At 35.2% G+C, this 22,203-nt stretch overlaps 1 protein-coding gene across 6 annotated transcripts in view; it reads right to left on the bottom strand.

Annotated features, from left to right (window-relative positions):
* Positions 1-22,203, bottom strand: part of ANKRD12 (ankyrin repeat domain 12) — a 124,054-nt gene that overhangs the window by 90,516 nt on the left and 11,335 nt on the right. For 4 of the 6 annotated variants that reach the window (XM_059140087.1, XM_059140086.1, XM_059140085.1 and 1 more), the window contains exon 2: positions 2,519-2,656. In XM_059140087.1, coding sequence (XP_058996070.1) covers positions 2,519-2,605 — 87 coding nt within the window. In that variant the 5' untranslated portion in view covers positions 2,606-2,656. Of the gene's footprint in view, positions 1-2,518; positions 2,657-10,875; positions 10,943-22,203 lie in introns of those variants that run through there. The other 2 variants (XM_059140088.1, XM_059140092.1) reach the window with 2 other exon arrangements.

Here is a 22,203-nt window from a genome sequence, read left to right as displayed (position 1 = left end):
TCTATATCCAAAAAAACTGCCCTTTGAGAAGTCACCAAAGACCACAATTCTGTAAGTCAATTTGTATGAAACATCCAGAATAGGCAATTCCACAAAGACAGAAAGTAGATTAGTGACTGCCTTGGCCTGTGCTAGTTGGGAGATGAATGAGGAGTGACCACTGGTGGATAGATGGGGGTTTCTTTTTTGGGTGAAAATGTGTTAAAATCAATAGTAGAGATAAATGCACAACTCTGTAAATATACTAAAGACTATAAATTGTACACTTTAAATAAGTAAATCATATGCTATGTGAATTTTATCTCAATAAAGCTGTTTTTAAAATACAGCAAAACCAAGATATTCCTAGAGCAATGAAGACTGAGAAATCTAATCATGGCTAAAGATCTGTCTTATAGTAAATACTGAAATTCTAAGAGACTGGAAGGAATTAACAACCAGACAGTAACTTGAGTCTAAAAGAAGAAGAAATTAAGAGTGACCAAACTGGTAAATTGGTAGGCAAAGAGAACTGTATGAATACATACATCTTACTTCTTTAAAAGACTGAATAAAACTGTACCAATCTATTTTGGGGTTGATAACAAATGTTGTTGAATCTACAGATAAATACACCAAAAAGGGGGAGGAAATGGAGCTGTACAGGAACAAAGCTGCTATATTTTACTAGAAGTCAGTCAATATTAATTCAGTTAGATGCATAGTATAATCCAGAGAGCAACCTCTTAAGATTACAATTCAAGAGATCAGAAATTTAATAAGTTTAAGAAGTCAGAAATTTACATAGTACACTGAAAAATATTTAGAATAAAAAAAGGCAGCATAGATCAGAGAGAAACAAGAATATGAAACAAAAGAACACAGAGAAAAATGGCAGATATAAAACCAACCCTATAAATAATTATATTAAATGTAAATGGATCATTTTAATCAAAGGCAGAGATTACCAGTACAATCAGGCAAGAAAAAAAAAGTATCTATACTGGAAAAGAAATAAAATTATCTTTATATGGAGAAGACATGATCCCATCTGTAGAAAATCCTAAGGAATCCACAAACTTTTAGAACCAATAAATGAATTCAATAAGGTCACAGAATACAAAAATCACTATATAAAAATCAACTGTATTTCTTACACTAGCAATGAAAAATCCATGAAGAAATTAACTAAAACAGCATCCAAAAGAGTAAAACACTAATAATTTAACAAAAGAAGTACAAGAAAGATTTATACACTAAAAACTATAAAGTATTGCTCAGGGAAACTGAAGATCTTAATAAACAGAGATATTCTGGGGTGATGCACTGGAAGGCATACTGTTAAGATGTCAATACTATCCAAACTGATCTATTCAATAAAATCCCTATAAAAATCCCAGTAGGTTTTTTGTAGAAACTGACAAGCTAATCCTAAAATTTGCCTGGAAATGTAAAGGACCCTGAATAGCCAAAACAGTTTTTGAAAACAACAAAGTCTGTGTACTTAAAATTCCTGACTTTGAAAGTAGATATGGGATTGTCTGGGAGTTGGTGTGGAAATAGGGACTGAACGCAAATGGGCATGAGGATCATTTAGCAAACTGGACTGTGATGATGGCTGTACAGCTTTATAAATTTACTAAAAATCACTGGATTATACACTAAATGACTGAATTTCAAGGGTATATAAATTATACCTCAAAAAAGTGATTAAAAAAAAAAAAGATTTGTGTACAAATGTTCATCACAGCTGTATTCATACTTGCCAAAAACCGGAAACATTTCAGATGTCCTTCAATAAGAAAATGACTTAGGGGGAAAAAGACTTAAAAGAAAAAACAAAAAACCAAAAAGGAAAATCCAAAGATAATGTATAAAATTAACTAGATAAAGGAGAGTAATACCAGTTAGGAGACAACTGCAAAATCTAAATGAAGGTTTTGAGGGCCTAAATTAAATAGGAATGAAGAAGGATAGACGTAGAAAGAATCACGGTCATCGGCAATGACTAATAATAAACAACAAAAACTATTAACATTTACTAAGCATATAGTATGTAACAAGTATTACATTAGGCACCATACTTAATGCCATTTCACTGTCACAACAGTTCTCTGAAGTATGTGTCCTCCAATACAGAGAGACACCGAGGCTGGAAAAGTTACGTAAATTTATCCAAGGTTATTGGATTTATCCATGGAAATTGGAATTGCAACTGTATATGTGTTTTTTGCTACTGGGGGTCAGGAGGTGGAGAAAGAAATGCCAAATGATTGTGAGGTCTTGGATTTTTTTTTTTCCCACACTATTTCAATGATTATTTAAGTAAATATGCCACATTAGTAACTGTGTTATCTCAGCAAATGAAAGACAACCTTTTTCTTAGGAATCCAATTTAATTCTCAAGGTTTTAGATAAATGGTTTGGATTTATCTGGCATCCAACTGCTTTTTATTTTATGGGTAATTACTAAAAATACTAAATGGGGAGTTTTTCCCAATTTCAAAAGAGTCAACACATCTTTAGTATAATCATATACCTTTCTTCCGTATGGTTTTTCTACCATATTGCTGTCACTGTCAGAATTTTCACTCTGAACTGGTTTTGTGAACCCAGATTTGGGCATCTTATAGCTGTTCAGCTAGCTTCTTCTTTTATCAGTCTTCTCATCCTGGATCTGTAAAGAATGGATATATAAGAGTTATTTGTATATATACACAATGAAACCTACTTAAAGGTATATACCACGATTAATGCAATTTGTTACTCTGTGTCTCTGTAAGTCCTGGCCTAAATTAAGTTGTCACTTAAGAATTTGAGCATCAAATTAAAGTCCACTCAGCTTGTCTCTGAAAAGAAGAGAAATACGTTTAGATTTTTTCCCACCTTCTCTAAACTAATATCTAATATGCAGTTTTCCAAGGAACAACAATTAGTAGAAGTGAAAGCAGTAACAAAGGGTTAATAATTTCAGCCTGTTTCTAGAGGTAGAAGGTTGTAGCAGATTCTCTGGTAGTTCTGCATTGCTCTGGAATTTAGTTCTAAAGACCCAGCGAAGAATCTGATAGGTTTGATTGCAATTTTATAATATCTAATTTCTTTTTAAATTAACTTAAATTTTGAAACCATTCCTACTTAAAATTCCTGGAGTGTTTATTCTTCACTCAACTCCCAGACATTCCTAGGCAGTTAGTCATTTTATCAACCTATTCATTTGCTTAATGTTTATCATACTGTAATTATCTTGTCATATACCATTTTCTTTCTAATTTGATCAATCTTCTGTTTCCTGCTCTGCAGCAGGTCAAGAGCCTTCTTAGAAGTTTATGCTTACATACAAGCTTACATTTGAAATGCAAAAAAATTCCAAGAAGGGAGTTTTACATACAAAAAAGGAAGCTATGAGACTAGACCAGTGTTGCTAATGACCCATCAGCTACATGTGGCCGCTGAAAGTTAAATTAACTAAAATTAAAGTAACTGCTGTCCAATACAGACATATATTTATTTCTACTATGACAGAGAGCTCTACTGCACAGCACTGGGACAGACTGAAGTTGCTGGCCAACAGGAGCATTACTTAGACCACAACATTAAGCAGAATGTTAAGTCTAATTTTTAATTATTTCATGCAATAAATTTCCTATAGATGGATATTACAGGTCTAAGTAAGCTAAGTTCTAGCATCTATGTGAATTATTAAAACCCAGACACCTTGAACAGAGGATTAATAACATCTTCTGTATTCTTCAAATTGTTCTACAGTGCTTTAAAATGTTTGATTTCAATAGGCGAAACAAACCCCAAAATCCCTTAAATGAATGACTTAACTTGTAAATTATCAAAACTATTAGATTATCAAAACTATTTGTAAATTATCACAACTATTAAATTATCAAAACTATTTCAGATTAAATTAATCTGAAAACAGCCAAATTAGAATACATTCCAACAAAAAAAACCTGCCAGAATTCAAATAGTTAAAATCTTTCATTTATAGAGGAAGAAATAAACTTGAATAAAGAAATCTTTTTGATACTACACACATGATGCACAGTTTACCTTGGGATCATTCAACTGTTTCAACTATAACCATTTAAACAGAATCATTTAAACATAGCACCACCCTCAAATCTAGCCTTGTGTAAAGCTTACAGAGTTACGGTTATGAGTCATACATAAACAGAAAAATTCTGACTCAAAAATAGAATGGATATGCATAGTATCAACAGGCATTAGTCTAGGTGAAACTATAAAGATAAAGCATTATCTCCTTTGTAGATCAAGCAAAGCAAGTTACTGGTGAATTTAGTACTGTCTTGAGTATTTTTAAGAAAATTATACATAGCAATAATATTCTATTAATGGACTGTATGTCAGAAAAAGCTTATATTGTCTTTCAATAACTTTATTTGGAAAATCTCAGAACAATCAAAATCAAAATTAGATTCTAAAAATATTACTTTGATCCATAAATATTAAACATTTAATATACATTTAGGTTCTGAGCCCATGCTATATAATGTAACTGCTGGAGCAACGAATATACAAATGATACACAAATGATAATCAAAATCACATCAGGGAAACAAAAACCGAATACCTTAAAATATACAAATAACCAAAAAGAAGGCAGGAAAATAAAACTGAGGAATGAAAAACAGAAGGAACAAACAAAACAATGGTAGACCTAATCCAAACAAACCAAAAATGATATGAAATGCAAATGAACTAAACACACGAATTTAAAAAGAATGTCAGACTGTATACCTGAAACTACTGTAACACTGTATGTTAACTGAGCTAGAATTAAATAAATAGACAGACAGAAAATTGAAAAGAAAAAAAAAGGAGACTATCAGAAGGAAAGGGGGAAATGGCCATACTATAAGCTATTTACAAGAGACTTACTTCACATGTATAATACAGGTGGGTTAAAAGTAAAAGAATGGAAAAATTATATGCCATGCAAGCACTAATCAAAGGAAAGCTAGAGTAACTACATTAATATTAGACAAAACAGATCTCAGAGCAAAGGGTAATTTTACATATTACACCCTGATAAAAGATCAGTTCACTAAATGTGTATGCAACTAGCAACAGAGCTTCAAAATACAGGAAGCAAAAACTGACCAAACTGACAGGAGAAATAGACAAATTCATAATTATAGCTGAAAGCTTCAACTACTCTCAATAAGACAGAAAATCAAAATGCATAAAAAAGAACTGAAAAATGCCATCAATTCAAGTCAATTGGATCTAACTGACCTTTGTACAAAAATATGCCCAGTAACAGGAAAATGTTCATTCTCAAGGGCACACATAATATTCACCAAGATAGGCCATGTCATGGGTCAAAAACAAACATTAATAAATTTAAAATAATTGGGGCGCATGGGTGGCTCAGTCAGTTAACTGCCGGACTCTTGATCTCAGCTCAGGTCTTAATCTTAGGGTTGAGAGTTCAAGCTTTATGTTGGGCTCCATGATGTGTCGAGAGCCTACTTAGACACAAACAAACTACAGATCAATATAAAAGCTCATGATCATTTACCAAAAAATCTTTAATGTATAAAAAGGACAATCCACCATGACAAGTGGGATTTATCCCAGTAACTGAAGGTCAGCTTATTGTGTGAAAATCAATCTATGCAATTCACTCTGTTAACAGACTAAAAGCGGAAAAAAAAAAAAAAACCCAAAAAACAAAAAAAGATAGTCTCAACAGATACAGAAAAAGCATCTGATAAAAGTTAATACTTATCAATGGCAAACAACTTCCAGTAAAAGAGTAGAACTTGAGGGGCGCCTGGGTGGCTCAGTGGGTTAAACCCTCTGCCTTTGGCTCAGGTCATGATCCCAGGGTCCTGGGATCGAGCCCCACATCTGGCTCTCTGCTCAGCAGGGAGCCTGCTCTCCCCCCCGTGCCCCCCCACTCCTCCTACCACCCGCCTGCTCTCCGCCTGCTTGTGATCTCTGTCAAATAAATAAATAAAATCTTGGGGGGGGGGGAGGAAAAGAGTAGAACTTGAATGCTTTGTCTCCTAAGATCAACAATGAGGCAAGAATGTACACTCTCATCACACCTCATCATCTTTTCCCCCCTGGCTTTACTGAGGTATAACTGATAAACACCATATATATCTAAGGTGTAAAATGTGTAACTTTCTATATCTATACATACATACATACATATATATGTGTGTGTATATACATATATATATAAAACCATTACCACAATCAAGCTAATTAAAACATTCACATCACATAATTAACGTTTATCTATGTGTGTATAGTAAGAGCACAGAAGTCTATACTCTTAGAAAATTTCAAATATAATACATTATTAACTATAGCCAGCATGCTGTACATCTCCCGATTGCCTCCAATCCCCAGCAACGACCATTCTACTCTTTGCTTCTGTGAGTTCATTTTTAGATTCCACACGTAAGTGAGATCATGCAGTATTTATTTTTCTGTCTCTGGCTTATCTCACTTAATGTAATGTCCTCCAAGTTCATCCATGTTGGCTCATATGGAAGGACTTCCTTTTTTCAATGGCTGAACAATATTCCGTTGTAAATACAAAGACCATATTTTCTTTACCCATTCATTCATCAACAGACATTAAGGCCGATTCTATACTTGGCTATCATGACTAATGCTGAGCATGAGCAGAAATATCACTTAGAGGTACTGATTTCATTTCCTTTAGGTATATACTTAAAAATGGGATTGCTGGATCCAATAGCAGTTACATTTTTTTTTTTTTTTGAGGAACCCCCATTTCTTTTCCATAGAGGCTGCACCAACTTACATTCCAACAAGAGCGTATAAGGGACCTTTCTCACCATATGGTCACCAACTCTTGCTATCTCTTGTCTTTTTGGTAACAGCCATCCTAATAGGTATAAGGTGAGATCTCATCATGGTTTTGATTTCCATTTCTCTTGTGATTAGTAATGTTGAGCACCTTTTCATTTACTTGGCCATTTGTGTGTCTTCTTTGGAGAAATGTTCAGGTCCTTTGTCCATTTTCAAATAGAGTTTGTTTGCCACTGAGCTGTACATATTTTGGACATTAATCCCTTAATGTATGGCAAATATTTTCTCTCATTCCAAAGGCTTGCCTTTTCCACTGTTTGCTCTGCTGTGCAAAAGGTTTTCAGTTTAATGTAGCCCTACTTAATAAAAATTTCCTGGCACGCTTGTTAAAATACACATTTAATAGGTTGAAATAGAACCAAGAATTTGTACTTTGTACTAAGTATCCTAGTGGTTCTTATCATTAGGAAAATTTCAAAACAAATTAGTGAGTATTTTTACTGGTATTATAAAAGTTCTCATAAGGACTCATTTCATAATCTAAGACCAGGTATTTCTCTATGATATTAAGCCATACATATGTTTACATTAAATGCATGCATGTGGGTGTGTGAGATATCACGTTAATTTAAAAAATACCTACAGTAAGCAGCCTGAGAGTATCATTAAATTTTTTTTAACTGTTATTTCCTTTCTCCACAAGATAACTCTTTATGAGAGTACTTTAACTTACAAAATTGATCCTAAAAAGCACTCAAACACCAGTATCATATTTATTTTATTTTACTGATTGTTACTATGCCATAAATGCTCCACAGCTTTCTTCTCTTTGATTAATCTGTTTCCATTTTTGTGAAAAGTATATGCAGCAACTCTTAGTTTCTGGTCACTGCCTCTTAATTATCACCTTTAACACTGGCTTCTCTGGAAGTTTATTTTTCCCTCCACTCTAGGTAGAAAATTTATTGCTTCCTCAATTATTGCCTTCTGTAGATTTTTAAGTTTATTTTTTTTTAAAGATTTTATTTATTTATTGTCAGACACAGGTCACAAGCAGGCAGAGTCAGGCAGAGAGAGAAGGGAAGCAGGCTCCCTGCTGAGCGGAGAGCCCCATGTGGGGCTCCATCACATGACAAGAGCTGAAGACAGAGGCTCCACTGAGCCACCCAGGCGCCCCTAGATTTTTATGTTTAAAATAGTCTTAAAAGAAGGCTGGAAACCACGGATTATATTTCTTTTAGATTGTAAGCAAAAAACGACTGTAGTTTTACACAATTCTTTACCTTTTAGTAGAACTTTAAACAGTATTTTCCAAACTGATTTTTCAAAGCCTTCTTCATTGGAATCTCTAGAAATTGCTTCTGATGTGGGGTGGGGAGGTAGGGGGAGGGATGAGGAAGAGAATCATGTAACTGTAAGAAAACTACTGTATCTTTAATCTCTTGACCTATGTAAGGTGGTAGCCACCTACCTTACTCAATCCTTCTTTCTAGTAGAAAAATATTCTATAAGCACACTTTTTTGGATTACATATGCATTTGCTTTAGCAAAAGGAGTCCAACTGATCCATTTTTGAGACACAATGCACACGTACCTAAAAAATCCAGTTCCTGGAAATTTGCCAAGAACTATTGATAAAAATGCTTATCACTACCCACAATGTAAAGTTTAACCAAGCAAGTACAACTAATTTAGCCAGAAGCAATGTCTAGACCAAACTAATGTTAAGTTTTAATTTAATAACATGAAGGGCAGATTCAAACAACACAGCTAACTCAACATGAATAATGATAAAGATAAGCATCCTTCTTCAAGGCTGAGGTACCTGCAATGTCAAGTTTTGCTTGACAGACTTCTTGGTATAATAACAAAACTGATTCTTCAGGAAACTGTAGTAAGTTGCTCTTTTTTATTTATGACTTACTCTTTATCCTAAGGCTAACAATGTGGAGAAATCTTCCTAGCAGAGAGTACAAAATCGCCCATAGAAAAAAGCCAAACTTTATTGAGGAAATGCTTTGAAAAACTAATCAAGAAGGAAATAAGCCTAGGAGCAGTCTGTAGGGAAAAGCTACTCAACATGATAAAACAAGTGAGGGTTAAAGGAAAAAAATCCAGGAAGAAAAAAATACTACTGGTAGACTACTGGCAAGAAAGGGAGGGGGGGGGGGACAAAAAAACAAACAAAAAAAACACCCATAGTTGGTAGTATGGCTGGAAGAGAACTTGGGAGAAGAGAAGTAGATGATGGAATCTGTGAAGCTATATGCTATGGACATAAAATATTACATAAAGTAAAAGTGAAAATCCACAGAAGTATTCCTTTAAAGAAACTAAAGAAAATTCTGTATTTTGAGATCACTTTATAGTTTTATAGCATTCAGTGAGCAGTGGACCCTCAGAATCAATGCTTTAAACATTATTTTTTGTTAGCTCTAGTTACTTTATCTTCCAATTATAAGTCTAGTTACTCTATTTTCCAAATTATAAGTTTGACTCCAAAATTCTTCACAGGGATATCACAAAATACTAGAATTTGTCTTTGGCTTCTAGCTATAAAACGAAAAGGTATCAAACTCAGTCTGTCAGCAAATCTTTCCCAATTATCAAATATGCTTAGCTTTACTAGTATATACAGCTCCATACCTAGTTGGCAATTAGTACTCATCCTTTAAAAGCATTTTTACTATGATGATGGTGGCAGGAAGAGAGGAAGCTTTCCTCTAAATGTGCTAAGATAAGCAGAAGTTCTTAAAAAAAAAGGGGGGGGGGGAACACCCAAGAGAAAATAAGCAGAACAAAGTACTGAAACCAAAACTTAGCAATGGATGAATACAGACCACATGGAGTAAAAGTTAACTGAAATCTACTACACAGATGCAACAAACTGACATTTTTTTTTTTTTTAAGATTTTATTTATTTATTTGACAGAGAGAGATTACAAGTAGGCAGAGAGGCAGGCAGAGAGAGAGAAGGAAGCAGGCTCCCTGCTGAGCAGAGAGCCCGATGCAGGACTCAATCCCAGGACCCCGAGATCATGACATGAGCCGAAGGCAGCGGCTTAACCCACTGAGCCACCCAGGCGCCCAACAAACTGACATTTTATAAAATGGTTTATTTCCCTCACTTCAACCCTGCCTAAAACTGACTTTTAAGTTAAAGACAATCAATCGCTTCTCGGCCTTTTGGCTAAGATCAAGTGTAAGTTAAAGACAATCAAACTGTGTTGGCATTTGTTTTTAGCTTTGATGAGATCCTCTTTAATTCACATTACTGCTTCTAGAACATTTCAATTTACTCAAAATATGCTCTTCTTTTGGGCTTATGCCACCCGGTAATTCAAACTTACCTGACTACCAGAAGCAAAGCAGAATGGTTTGTTGTTGTTGTTGTTTTTAAGATACAGATGTCTAGCTTTATCTTTAGAACTACTGAATCAGAATATCTGGGAAGGGAGATAAACACCACTTTTTAAAAAGCTGTCTTTAGTGGCTGCCAGGGGCTGGGAGTAGAGGGAAAACAGGTTTCCTTTTGGGTAATTAAAAATGGTCTACAATTAGGTAATGGTGATGGTTGCAAAACATTGTGAATATACCTAAAACCACGAAATGGTACACTTTAAAATGGTTAAAATAGGAATCATATGTGATTTTATTTCTTTTTTTAAGATTTTATTTATTTGACACACAGAGAAAGATCACAAGTAGGCAGAGAGGCAGGCAGAGAGAGAGGAGGAAGCAGGCTCCCCGCCGAGCACAGAGCCCAACGTGGGACTCGATCCCAGAACCCCGAGATCACGACCCCAGCAGAAGGCAGAGGCTTTAACCCACTGAGCCACTCAGGCACCCGTGACTTTTATTTCAATTTTAAAAAGTTCCAGGTGGTTTTCCAGTGCACATGAAAGTTGTTTTACACTGTAGTCTATTAAGTTGAAAAAATGGATATACCTTAATTAAAAATATACTTTCTTGCTAAAAACAGTTAACCATTATCTGAGTTTGGAGTTGCAATCACTGATCACAGAACACCATGACAAATAATGGAAAAGTGTGAGATACTACAAGACTTACCAGAATGTGATACAAAGACACAGAGAGAGCAAATGGCTGTTGGAAAAATGGCACTGACAGACCTGCTCCACACAAGGTTGCCATAATATCTAATTTGTTTAAAAAAAAAAAAAAAAAAAGGCAATGTCTGCAAAGTTCAATAAAGCAAAGTACAAGAGAATGAACTATGCCTGTTTATATACATAATTACATGTAATTTAAATTTAAATTATAATTTAAATTGTGGTTAAATTATAGTCATTATAACTATGCATATGTAATTACATATAACTTAAATTTAAAATATATATATATAAAATTTAAATTGTGGTGAAATATATACATAATATAGAATTTACCACTTTTTTTTATAGAGGTATAATGACATGTAACATTACATTAGTTTCAAACATAAAACGTAACAATTCAGTATTTGTATATATTGTGTGTGACATGATCACAATAAGTCTAGTTAACACCTATCACCATACACAGTTGCAAATTATTTTTCTAATAATGAGAAATTTTAAGATTTACTCTTAGGAACTTTCAAATTGGCAATACAGTATTATCCATGCTGTACAATTATGCTGTCACCATGCTGTACGTTACATCTTTATGACTTGTTTTTATTTTTTAATTTTATTTTAAATATGACCCCCTTCACCATTTACCCCCACCTCTAGCAACTACTATTGTCTTTATCCATGAACTTTTTTGTCAGTTGTTGTTGCTGTTTTTTTTCCAGATCCCAAATTTAAGAGAGAGCATACAGTGTTTGCCTTTTTGTCTGACTTATTTTACTTTATACAACTGTCCTTATGGAGCTCCCATGTTGTGACAAATTCATTCTTTTTTTATTGCTGAATGATATTCGTGTGTGCGCGCGCACGCGCGTATGTGTTGTAGGGGCCAAGGTAAGGCCACCCAAAATCTACCACAACAGCATATTATTTTGAATTGCAGCTACTTGGGAAAGTGCACGGACGGATACTTACACTCTTTTGTGTGTCTGAAAGCAGGAAAAAATCTACCATATAAAAGGCACTCTCCCTGTACTAAGTGAAAAGGCATCCTTATCATCAGCGATAGGGACTTCAAAAATGAAAAAGCTGTAGAAACAAATCTACTAACTCAGCCCAAATTTCACTTAAAATTCCTACTACATAAAGTTCCCAAACATGTTTTCTTCATCCTCTCAATTCCTCACAAATTTACTGTATTTGTCTAAAAAGTATAAAAACTGTCTGCCTTGCCCATTTCTTGGATTTCATTTCATTATTGGGCCTCCATCAGCACATAACAAAGTTTTGGGCTTTTTCTCCTGTTAATCTGTCTCACATAAATTTAATTCTTAGTCCAACTGTAAAGCCTTGAAGTGTAAAGGAAGAATTTCTCGGGGCATGCATCTACAGCATGCTGTGGCTAGTATGGACATTTTAATAATACTGATTCCTCCAATCCATCAGTACAGGATATGTCTCCATTTGTGTCATCTTCAACTGCTTTCATTAACAACTTCTAGTTTTCAATATACAGGGCCTCACCTCTTTGGTTAAATTTATCCTTAGGTAATTTTTTCTTTTTGATGCAATTGTAAAATAGGACTGTTTCCTGATTTCTCTTTCTTATAGTTCATTAATATATAGAAATGCAACATATTTTTTATGATTTTATATCTCCAAACTTTACTGAACTCGTTTACTAGATCTAACAGTTTTTTGGTAGAGTTTTCGATATACATTATCATGTCATCTGCAATGACAGTTTCACTTTCTCCTTTCCAATTTAGAGGTCTTTTATTTCTTTTCCTTGACTAACTGCTCTGGCTAGGACTACCTATACCGTGTTGAAAAAAACAGCAAGAATGGACATCCCTGCCTTGCTCCTGATTGCAGATGAAATGGTTTCAACCTCCCACAATTGACTCTGATGTTAGCTCTGAGCCTGTCACAGATGACCTTTATTATGTTGAGGCACATTCCATCTCTACCTACTTTGTTGAGTGTTTTTTTTTTTTTTTCGTAACTGGATGTTGAAATTTGTCAAATGCTTTTTCTGCATATATTGAGATATGACTTTTACCCTTCATTTTTCAATGTGCTATATATCACACTAGCTGACTTGAGAATGTTGATCCATCCCCATATACCTGGAATAACTTCATCTGATCATCATGTATGATCCTTTTAGCATACTGCTGAATTTGGTTTGCTAATAATTGAGAAGTTTTGTATGTACATTCACATCAGGGATAGCGGTGGCAATTTTTCTTTTCTTATGTTATCTTATCTGGCTTTGGAATCATGATAATGGTGACCCCATAAAATTATTTTGAAAGAATTCCGTCCTGGGGGCGCCTGGGTGGCTCAGTGGGTTAAAGTCTCTGCCTTTGGCCCAGGTCGTGATCCCAGGGTCCTGAAATCGAGCCCTGTAACTGGGCTCTCTGCTCAGCGGGGAACCTGCTTCCCCCTCTCTCTCTGCCTGCCTCTCTGCCTACTTGTGATCTCTGTCAAACAAATAAATAAGATCTTAAAAAAAAAAAAATGGATTCCCTCCTGTTCTATTTTGTGGAAGAGTTTGAGAAGAATTGATATTAACTTATTGGGATGTTTGGTAAAATTCACTAGCGAAGCCATCTGTTTACAAGCTGACTTACCTTCCACCTATTTTGCCTACACCCCACTTCCCACCTCTGGCAACCAGCAATATTTTCTATGCATCTATGAGCTCTGTGTTTTTGTTCTGTTTTAAATTTCACATGTGAGATCATATGAGATATTTGTCTTTCTCTATCTGACTTATTTCACTCAGTGCAATGCCCTCAAGGCCCACCATGTTGCCGCAAATGGCAAGACTTCATTCTTTTAAGGGCTGAATAATATTTCATCGTACACACATACATCTTCAATTAGTTCAGTTCTCAATGGACACTTAGGTTGTTTCTGTTTCTTGGCTATTGCAAATAATGCTGCAATAAACATGGAAGTGCATAAATCTTTTTGAGTTAGTGTTTTCACTTTCTTTGGAAAGATACCTAGAACTGGAATGGCTGAATCATACAGTAGCTCTCTTTTTAATTTTTTGAGGACTCTCTAGGGTGTTTCCCATAGTGACTGCACCAGTTTACATCCCCACCAACACTGCACAAGGATTCTCTTTTCTCTACATCCTCAATCACTTGTTATTTCTTCTAAGTGTATGGTTCCGTGGCATTAAGTATATTCACACTGTTGTGCAAGCATCACCACCATTCATCTTCAGAACTTTTTCATGCTTCAACTGAAGCTCTATACCTACTGAACAATAACTCATTTCCACTTTTCCCAGCCACTGGTAACCACCACTTTACTGTCTCCATACATTTAACTGCCTACATACCATGTGTAAGTGAAATTTTATAGTATTTGTTTTTTTATGACCAGCTTATTTCACTCAGCATGTCTTCAAAGTTCACCCATCTTACAGCATGTGTCAGAATTTCCTTCCTTTCAAAGGCTGAACTAATAATACTCTATCCACTGCATGTATATACCACAATTAGTTTATCCATTTATCCACTGACGGACACTGAAGTGGTCTCCACCTCTTGACTACTGTGAATAATGCTATGAACACAGGTGCCCAGACTGTACAACATACTACCAAAAATACATATTTATGCTTGCATTTTCCTTATGAATCATTCCTTTTCTTTTAGGCTTAACCTATCTCTGCTTCAAGATCAGAAAATATACTCACTGCTATTTCCTTTAACTTCTTTTGACATTTAACTCTTCCCATCTACCTGTAATGCCAATTTTTAATAGCATTCTTATTCCCTTGTGTACCCAAACCTGTCTTCTAGTCTGGGTTTTTAGTCTGTTTCAGTACTTGGTCTTTCCATTCTTGTACCAATATTCTATAGTTTGATTTTTTTTTGCATTTGAGTATTTTATTTTTTATACTTTTTTGTATAGCTTTATAATAAATTTTGGTCCATCATCTTTTGTCAAATTACCTTTCCAATTCTCACCAAATAAATTTTAGAATAATTTGGCAAGTTAAAAATGTTGATTTCTGAGTCAAAGAAATAAACATAAAAATTAAGCCAAGAAATACTAGAGGGGTGCTTGGGTGGTGCAGTCAGTTAAGCCTCTGACTCCTGGTTTTGAGAGTCACAAGATGGAGACCTACATGGTTCCAGACTCAGTGTGGAGTCTGCTTGAGATTATCTCTTCCTCTCCTTCTGTCCCTCCTGCTTGTGCTCATGCTCTCTCTTCCGCTAATAAATAAATAAATCTTAAAAAAAAAAAAAAAAACTCGAAAAAATTCTTTAAGATAGGTAAGCTTTTCTAAAATGTGATATAAAAGATGAAAGTCATTTTGACTTTGAAAGTCATTTATCCTAAATAAAACCTGTAAACTAGAAATGCAAATATCACAAGCAAAAATCAGACAACAAATGAAAACATTTCCAACACAAATGGAAAAGGACTAATAATCAAAGAATTCTAAACAAATCACTTGAAAACAGACAGCTTACCCTAAAAAAACAAAACAAAAAACAAACAAGATACAAAGAGGCAGTTTAAAGAACAAGAAAACACAAAGAAGTATTCAAATCCATTTCATAATTTTAAAACTATAAAATAATGAGACCCTTTTCACTAAAAAGACTTGATAAAGACTAAAGCTGTGCTGGCAAGGGTTCAGGGAAACCTGAATGCTCATACACTGCTGCTGCTGATGAAACTGGGATAACCTCTTCGGAAAGGAATTTGGTTGAGTCATTAAAATACAAATGCAGTCTTCTGTCTTAATAATTCAACTTTTAGTAATTTATCCTACATGTGTGCTACACAAATATGCAAAGGTTATTAAAAAAAAAAGACATCTGGGACTCCTGGGTGGCTCAATCAGTTAAGTGTCTGACTCTTGATTAAGGCTCAGATCATGATCTCAGGGTAGTGAGATCAAGCCCCACAGTGGGCTCAGAGTCTGCTTGTCCCTCTTCCTCTGCTCTTCTCCTGCCACTCAAGTGCTCTCTCCCTCTCTCAAGTAAATAAACAAAATCTTAAATAAAGAAAAAAAAAAGACGTCCACTGAAATATTACTTGTATGTCCTAACACGGTGGGTGGGGGGAGTCCTAAATGGCCATTTACAAAAATATGGTTAAACAAAGTATAGTATATGTTTTATGCTGAAAATTGTGCAAACAATAGAACAAGCTCTTTTTAAAAAAAGGGTACTTTTTTTTCTTGACATTTCCTCTTCTGTAGAACTTGTAAATGTTGGGAATGCTTCAGGACTACATCCTAGACCCTCTTTTTTTCTTTCTTTTAAAAATTTTTTTAAAAATTTTAATTAACATATAATGTATTAGCCCTAGGGGTACAGGTCTGTGAATCGCCAGGTTTACACAATTCACAGCACCTAGACCCTTTTCTATTCTTTTAACACACTCCCTAAATGACCTAATCTAGATTCATGGCTTTAAGTATCATTAAATGCCAAGGACGTCTAACTCTGTACCTTTAATCCTTATCTAAAACTCTATATTTGTATATCCAACTGTCTGTTTGACATCTTCATATGAATGTCTAACAGGCATATGAAACCAAATAGGACTACAGAGAATTCTTGATTTTTCCTGTCAAATTTTCTCCTCCACGCTCCCATCCATCTTCTCCATTTCAAGAAATGGCATCACCATCTACCCATCACTTAAGTCAAAATTCCAGAAAGGTTGACTCCATCTCTACTACATATCCCAAATTAAATCCATGTCCTTTTATCTTGATTGCTACCCATCCCAAGTTACTATTATCATTTGAACAGGCTAACTGCAAAAGCTTCACAAATAACTTCCATTGCTTTTACTCTTACCCCACTTCTTCTTTCCTCCTCTCTTTCTTTCTTGCTCTCTCACCCCTATGTATACCTTCTACAGGCAGCAGAGGATCCTTTAAAACTACAAATTGGATGAAACCACTGCCCTGCTTAAATTTTTTTTACTGACTTTCCACTGAACTTGAATAAAATCTAAACTCAAACTAAACTATGTACGCTGTATGAAAAATTATGGAACAATTTTTTAGGCATTCAAAATCCTCAGAGATAAGACAAGATTGATAATATGAAGTAAGATTAAATAGAAGCAAGAAGAAATACAGAGGGGCACCTGGGTGGCTCTGTGGGTTAAGCCTTTGCCTTCAGCTCAGGTCACAATCTCAGGGTCCTGGGATCTAGCCCCACATCCGGCTCTCTGCTCAGCAGGGAGCCTGCTTCCCCTTCTTTCTCTGCCTGCCTCTCTGCCTACTTGTGATCTCTCTGTCAAATAAATAAATAAAACCTTTAAAAAAAAAAAAAAAAAGGAAGAAATAGAGAGTAGAAAAGTATAATGGCTGAAATAAAGAGCTTCACAAATTTGATTAATAATAGAATGGATAAGCCAAAGAATGAGCCAGAAGATCAGGTAGAAAGAAGATAGCTGCAGAAGGCATAAAGAGGGGATTTTAAAAAAACAAGCAAATAAAATAGGGGAAATATTAAAATTAAGAGATAAATTAGAAGCAGAATACATATAATCAAATTCACAGAAAGAAAAAATGGAGAAAACAAAATATTTGAAAAAATGACCAATAATTTTTCAGAATTGAGAAGATGAAAGACCTCAGATTAAAGTTTCTGGAATACATCCTGGCACACAGATTTCTGAATAAGTATTGGCTGAATGAATGAAGGAAATAAGACAGAAAAGTAATTACACTCAGACACATTATAAATTGGAAAAGACAAAAATCTCAAAATCTTCTAGGGAGGAAGTACAGGTCATGTTAAAAGGAAAAGAAATCAAATGGGTAGAGATATCAGAACTTACAAAAAGCAGCACTAGCAGCAAAAAGATAATGCGGTAATATCTATAATTAAACTAATCTATTATTTAAAAGTGAGGGTTGCCTAAAGATATTTTCAGGCATAAAAAGCCTTAGAATGTTTACATACAAACACCCTGTTGAAACTGCTTTCATATAGGCACTCAAATAGGAAGTGAAATAAATCTGTGAGGACACTACATGATATACGTGAGTAAGAGTGAGTAAATAATTAATAAAGCATATTTTATATAAAAAGTAAGAAAAAGGATGGATGGATGCTTGAAGAAAACCCCCAGCAACCGAACTAAAATTCAACACAACATCCACATGGCTACTGGGAAACTGGTGGTGGAGGAGGGATGAAGACCAGAGGACAGTGAGAAAGCAATTAAAGTACTTGTCTTAAAATTTAAAAAAAAAGTACTTGTCTTGTTTGGAGGGAAGATACATCACACACACACACACATTCAGGATTAAAAAACTATAGAAAATAACTAGAAGTTTAGTAAACAGAATGTACATACTTTCCAATGTGTAATTATAATAAATGAAAGTGGATTAAACTCCATAATCAAAAAGATAAAAATCTCTGCAGCTAGATAATAGATTCAGCAATATACTTTCTAAGAGAAACCACGAAAGGATACTAAAAAGGTTGAAAATAAAAAGACAGGAAAAATAAACCCAGGCAGGTAGTTAGACTTTGTTTCTTTGTTTGTTTGTTTACCCCACTCATGAATTCAGAAATCCTGGGCCTTTGAATTCCACCACTGCATTAAAGCTCACCGGTTGAGGAATATCTGTTTCCTTTATAGAAAAGGGCTTCACTTTCTGTCTTCTATTATGATGATGAGTCTTGTTTCCACTTCAGGCACCTGCAGATTCCTATTTCTAGCTTTTAAACTCCACTGTGCACTTTTTATTGTTTTATTTTTATCTAGCATTTCCACATATTTGAAAAAGGCAGCTTCCCCAGTCTACATTTTTGTCTAGAAGTCCCTAAAACATTCACTTTAGACTAAATACAACTGAAAAACAAAATTAAAGTTACTTAAATTTTTCACCTATATTATAAAATAATAAAGCTAAACTGATAAAGATATGGAAAGTAATTAAATGATATCATAGCAGTCACTGATACATATAAAATATTCAAATACTGCCCTCTAAGTCCACCACTAATTTTACATTCAAAGAAAAGATAGGACCATAATCATGGAATAAGAATTCCATTTTTCTTGTTTCAGCTTTCCCTGAGTTGCAGCTGTTCTGGGGGTGAAAACGTTCCCTTCAAAATTGTTAAAAAAAAAAAAAAAGGCATCTAGTAAAGGATTAAATTATGGCAACAGAATTAAATGATCCTTAAGAGTCATTCAGTTAGGAAACTTACAATTCCATTATCCATGATTTCATCTTGGAACTTGAAATCCAAGACTCTATTCTGAGACCTATCACTGACTTTTTGGTTGACCTTCATCATGTCTCACAGTACTTCTGTTTCTTTTTGAAAGTAATGTTAGGCTAGATGACAATGCAGATCTCCTATCCTTTCAAAACTTCTGATTCCAGGGGCGCCTGGGTGGCTCAGTGGGTTAAGCCGCTGCCTTCGGCTCAGGTCATGATCCCAGAGTCCTGGGATGGAGTCCCACATCAGGCTCTCTGCTCAGCAGGGAGCCTGCTTCCTTTCCTCTCTCTCTGCCTGCCTCTCCGTCTACTTGTGATTTCTCTCTGTCAAATAAATAAATAAAATCTTAAAAAAAAAAATTGTTTAAAACTTCTGATTCCAGAATAAGAGATTTAGAATAATTGCACTCCAAATTCTACTTTTCTATGAATGCAAAAATGATAGTTTAAATTATTAAAAAAATATGACATCCTTATTTCTGCCTTTCCCCTTTGCAAAAAAGTGTAAACCATTACACATAAATACTAGGTTATTTCCTACTTAAAGACCATACGACTTAATTCCCTCACATTTCAAAAGTGGTTCTAAGGGACGCCTGAGTGGTTCAGTCAGTTGAAGGTCTGCCTTCAGCTCAAGTCAGGATCCCAGGGTCCTAGGATCAGATGGAGTCCTCATCAGGTTCCTTTCTCAAAGGGGAGCCCACTTCTCCCTCTGCCTGCTGCTCTCCCTGTTGTGCGCTCAATCTGACCCCACCCAAAAAAAATAAAAGAAAAAAGAAAAGTGATTCTAAAAGAAGTGGAAAAGGCCTCACAATAAATGGCATGTTTCTGAGATATTAACTGGACTTTCCCCCATTTGACTACTTAAACCATTCAAGACAGAATGCAGTCTATGAAAGGAGATTGTGAACTCTTTATCATACCAATGACTGACTTTCACTATAATATTTTCTGGCAGCTATTCCGTAACATTTTCCCACAAGAATATGACGGTTGAATTCCACACCAAGAAATAAGTATCAAAAACATGACAAATTTAACCAACAGCATGCAAAAGATGAAGACAAACATCCACAACCTTTTAAATAAACTCTCCCCAACAGCGTCCTTAAAACAATGTTCTTAAAAGCCCTTAAGGAAAGTTTATGGTCTATTTTATAGTTTTATAATAACTTTTATATTAACTTTACTAATTATAAAATCTAAAATAATAAAAATTTAAAAAAATAGGTCAACTTCTACTTCGTTTGCTCTGGAGAACTATACTGTTCTAGGGGAAAGTATAATGAGATGACAGGTGAGCGAGTGCCTCGGACAAAGGAAGAGGGAAAGTATAGGCACTTTCATGTGTTTTATGTTTTCTAACCCAGCCACCAGAATAGGACAGGAAATAAAAGACTCAGGACAGAAGCTCAGTCCAGTAAATATAGCCTTTTGGGCTGGTGCTGCAAAATACTTTATCTTTCAGGAATCTAACCATGCCAGGTAATTCAGAACACTATTCAAAGTAAATACAATGATCAATTTGGTTTAGTGTATTACTTTCAAAATTCCACTAAAGTAAACCTATGGCACAAAACAGAATAATATTTAAATAAACCAACTGCCTGAAATATAAACAACCAATATCGATTAATACTAGCCAAGCCTAAGGCAAAACATATTAGGAGAAATTTAGCAAAATAAGTACTAGAAGACCTGAGTTCTTATTTTCACTATAAGTAAACTCTGGGTCTCCATCTTCTCATTTTAAAATGAAGTCCATTCCAGCTCTAAAATCCTATCACTCTTTATCTCCACCAACTCTTCCCCCAATATAGACAGAGGGTGAAAAATATGTCCAATAAGCACTGGTCTAGAAGAACGGATTCCCCTCACAGCTCAAAAAATTCGTATTTGATGCTAACTATTTAACTATGAATATTTCCGTTAGCTCATGCAATTTTTTAAAAAAAGATTTTATTTATTTGACAGAGAGGGTGCTAATAGGCAGAGGGTGGGGCAGAAGGGAAGGGAGAAGCAGATTCCCCACTGAGTGCAGGGAACCCAGATGCCATCCAGATGCCAATGAGATGTGGGGCTTGATCCCAGGACCCTGGGATGATGACCTGAGTTGAGGTAGATGCTTAACTGACTGAACCACACAAGTGCCCCACTCATGCAGTTTTAATGACTTAATATTTCCTAAGCATCTTTATGCTAAGCAATAGAACTAAAGATAAGACACAATTCTAGCCTAAAGGAAATTTACTGTTTTAAGGGGTAAAAGACAAGTTAATTACTATATATAACAAAAAATGTTACAAAAATAAGGCAGCACTACCACAAAGATATCACCCAACTCAGACGCCTGTATATGGGGGTGTGCTTGGGGAAGTTCCAGAAGAGGTAAGACTAAGATAGTCTAGAGGATGACCACCAGGCAGGTAGATAGAGACAGGGCTGCAGAGGGAGAAGAATACGCATGCGCACATTCCCACATGAGAAAAGTAGGCCACTCTGAAAGGATAGCAAAACTTGAAAGCACAGTGGGTAGAAAATGAATCTAAAGAAAGTAGGAAAGGATCACATCATGAAGTGCCTTGAGATTGTGTTGTTCGATCTTAATGATGACAAAAAGCACTTTAAGACTTTCGGGGCGCCTTCGTGGCTCAGTTGGTTGAGCAACTGCCTTCGGCTCAAGTCATGATCCTGGAGTCCCAGAATCCAGTCCTGCAGCAGGCTCCCTGCTCAGTGGAGAGGCTGCTCCTCCCTCTGATGCTCCCCCTTCTCATGCCCTCTCTCTCATTCTCAAATTAATGAATAAAAACAAAAGACTCTTAAAAAGGCAGTGACATAATTTAAGTAGTGTTTAGAAAGGTGTTGCTGGTGAAACTTTGGAAGACAGACTAAAGAGAAATCAGATGAGAGACAAGTAGACCACTTAAAGTATAATCAGATTGTGAGGTAGGGAGAATTGTAAACAAGAGCAAAGAGGTTTAGAATGACACCCAAGTTTTTGGCTCCAGCAACAGGAAAGTTGATGAAAGTAATTTAAAATACAATAATTCGGGGTGCCTGGGTGGCTCAGTGGGTTAAAGCCTC

This window comes from Mustela lutreola, chromosome 11 (assembly GCF_030435805.1).
Source record: "Mustela lutreola isolate mMusLut2 chromosome 11, mMusLut2.pri, whole genome shotgun sequence".
Taxonomy (NCBI): Eukaryota; Metazoa; Chordata; class Mammalia; order Carnivora; family Mustelidae; genus Mustela; species Mustela lutreola.
The sequence above is the reverse complement of the archived record's forward strand: the minus strand, read 5'-3'. Positions and strand labels throughout refer to the sequence as shown.